Genomic DNA, 3,052 nt, shown 5'->3' on the forward strand with positions numbered 1-3,052 from the left:
ATATTATTATTATTATTTATTATTATATTATTATTATTATTATTATTATTATTATTATATTATTATTATTATTATTATTATACTATTATTATTATTATATTATTATTATTATTATTATTATTATTTATTATTATTATTATATATTATTATTATTATTATATTATTATATCATTATTATAATTATTATTATTATTATTATCATTATTATTTTTGTTATATTATTATAGCAAAAACAATAATAGTATTAAAGACTTTTTCACATTATTTACAAACTACTCATAAATAAAAAACAAAAAACAAAAAAAAACAAACAAAAAAAATTTAAACAAAAATCTAAATAAACAGCAAAGAAAAATAGGAAAATCAAGTTTTGCTCCAAAACTATCGATAAATCAAAGTATAAATCATGTACGCATGTCTTTCTAACATGTCAAAAGACTTCACAAGGGTTATCAACTGTTTTTGACGGTGGAATTGGTATCGATACTGGAGCACCTTCTTGACACACCCCTTTCCGTGTAGGCACCTGCTTGTTCTCTTATCTCTGTAGCACGTTTGTAGTAATGGGCAGCGGTCTCATAGTCCTCCTTTTGTAAATGACAACAAAATAAAGAGAAATTATATACTATCAGTGGTGATGGTGACAAAAAGTGAAAAAGTAGGAAAATGTTGAACGATTGCCTTTAAGCCCCATTTTTACTGGACTAAACCCCACTTTTAGAGCAATTGAGATGATAGATCATTGATACTCTAGCTAACTTCTGGAGAGTGGGAAACTGCACCTGTGTGTTCCACCACACGTCAACTCTCTCATTGCTAGAACATTGTTTCGAGAAAATGTAATTTTTAAAAGGAGGAAATTCCTCCTCTGGACTCCAAAATCGCGGATTTCCGCGGATCCGAGGAAAACAATCAGCACCATATTATTAAAAAAAAATAACCCACTGGATCTATTAACTAACTCACTCAACCTAAACACCGACTACATCAGTAGTAAAATCGGGGTTACTTTTACCCCGTGCCTACTTATTACATTTTTATGAGACAAATTATAGGCATAGTGCCAAAGCTAATGTTTTTAGTTTTTGCATGTTAAAGTAGTTGAAAAAAAAAATATCTATGTACATGCTCATTTTTAACACATTTTTTTCCAAATTTGAAAAGTAGCAAAAACCTCTACGATTGAGTGAGTTAAAGAAAGCTGACTGCACTAATAGCATAGAAAACCAAATAAAAAGAAGACAATGGTGTTGGCTGGGTCATGTGGCCAGAATGGAAAAAGGACCACTTCCCAAAACGAGCCCTGTACTGAACAGCAGATGGGAAGAGAAAGCGGGGGGAGACCCCAAAGAAACCTGGAAAAGGACCATGGAAAAAGAAATAAAGGATGCAGGCCTGTCCTGGAATACACAGCTACTGCAAAAGCAGTCAGTCGCAAAAAATGGAGATGTCTGGTGGACGTCCTATATACCTCAAGGCCGAAGAGGATTAACGGATATATTAATATAGCATAATATCCAGTGAATGTACTAAAGGCGCTTCACAAGAGAATCCCAAGCCAACAGCAACACTTAATTTGAAGTTGGGATTAGATATGACGCCTGTAAGGTGTTATATCACAATTTTTTAAAATCAGATTCAACACTGTTTTTAGTCAGCCATTAGTGTTCACTCTATAGAATGGTGAGCAAAGGAGAAAAGAAAAGTCAATTTCAAAGGCCTCATTTTACATTACTCATTAAGGGAATCGAACCACAGACCAGTTAGACAAAAGTCGATGGACTACACCATACAGCTGCACAAAAGAAAAATAGATTTTCAACATTAAATTTTAGTTATTTATTTCAAAGGTTTTTACATTGGTGACACATTTAATTATTTTTATTTATTTTTTTTACGGGTTTTAGAGCGCTTGCAACACATTCAGGTCATCCAGGGCCAGTAAATAGGAAGAAAATGGATAGTCAAAAAATTCTAGAATTACAATCAAAGCTCCTAAGAAAAAGTAAAACAAAGAGGACTTTGTTAAAATAAGGAACAGATGTATATTTCATGAGCAGAAAATCAATATACTTAGTTTGAGACCACCTAAAAGTCTCATCCTGACACCAACACTCAAAATTTTTAAAAATATAATTACCAGTACATAAATGAGAAATGATTTACGATGAAAAATATATCACCTCTCAAACTAACACTATATATCAGACTGTTTCCCTCTCAGCAAAGAACTTCAGCAAGGACGAGGACAAAACCAAGTCATCCCAATCCAAGACAAAGAAAGAAATCAACTCAGAAATCAGCAAGTGAACTACCCTCCATGGGAGGTCAAGGATCTTACCGAGATTTAATTTATTTCAGTGACAGTAGGAGAACTACGATTGGACAGCCAGAAGATTTTCGGATAAATTGTTACTCAGCAGTAACAAAAATCTTTGAGGAAGACATCAGATATCCATATACCAGAGTCGAATGGAGTCAGAAACGACTGTGTTACCAATCCAATCACTGATCTTACTCAACAACACTTGACATTGTTATAAGCTTAGAAGCAATACTATTTCTACATTACTAATTCATCATTACCTTTACCTAATTTTTGCATTCAATGCTTTTATTAACTATAAACCCTTCATTACCCATTCATACTTTGTGATAACCAGATTACTGAGTGTTTCAGCCTTTCCTTCAGGTACTCATTCATACCAGAGTCATATGGTGTAACAAATGTAATATCAATCCAATCACTGACAATGCTCAATAAAATTTGGTATTATTAATAGATGAAAATCAACAACACCAGCAACCAAAGCTACACTAATTCTACTACTATTCAAATTAATATCTGTACTTTTATTATCCCAATATAAACCCTTCATTACCTGTTCATACTTCATGACAGCCAGATTACGAAGCGTTTCAGCCACTCTGGGATGGTGAGGACCAAGACTATACTCATAGATCTTCAAGGCTTGTTCGTACAAAGGCTCTGCCTCCAGGAAACGGTTCTATTGAAATAACGAAATAATAAACCTATATCAATTCCCTTGAT

The 3,052-nt window shown here is 32.9% G+C and overlaps 1 protein-coding gene across 1 annotated transcript in view; it reads right to left on the reverse strand.

Annotated features, from left to right (window-relative positions):
- Positions 1 to 321: 321 nt before the first annotated feature.
- LOC144958677 (nephrocystin-3-like) overlaps positions 322 to 3,052 on the reverse strand; it is a 41,592-nt gene continuing 38,861 nt past the window's right edge. The window contains exons 30-31 of the mRNA XM_078890800.1: positions 2,883 to 3,008; positions 322 to 587 (exon numbers count right to left, since the gene is read on the reverse strand). Coding sequence (XP_078746926.1) covers positions 453 to 587; positions 2,883 to 3,008 — 261 coding nt within the window. The 3' untranslated portion in view covers positions 322 to 452. The remainder of the gene's footprint in view (positions 588 to 2,882; positions 3,009 to 3,052) is intronic.

The sequence above is a fragment of the Berghia stephanieae genome, chromosome 13, assembly GCF_034508935.2.
Source record: "Berghia stephanieae isolate SIO BIC M18660-M18661 chromosome 13, UCSD_Bste_1.3, whole genome shotgun sequence".
In the NCBI taxonomy this organism is placed as follows: domain Eukaryota; kingdom Metazoa; phylum Mollusca; class Gastropoda; order Nudibranchia; family Aeolidiidae; genus Berghia; species Berghia stephanieae.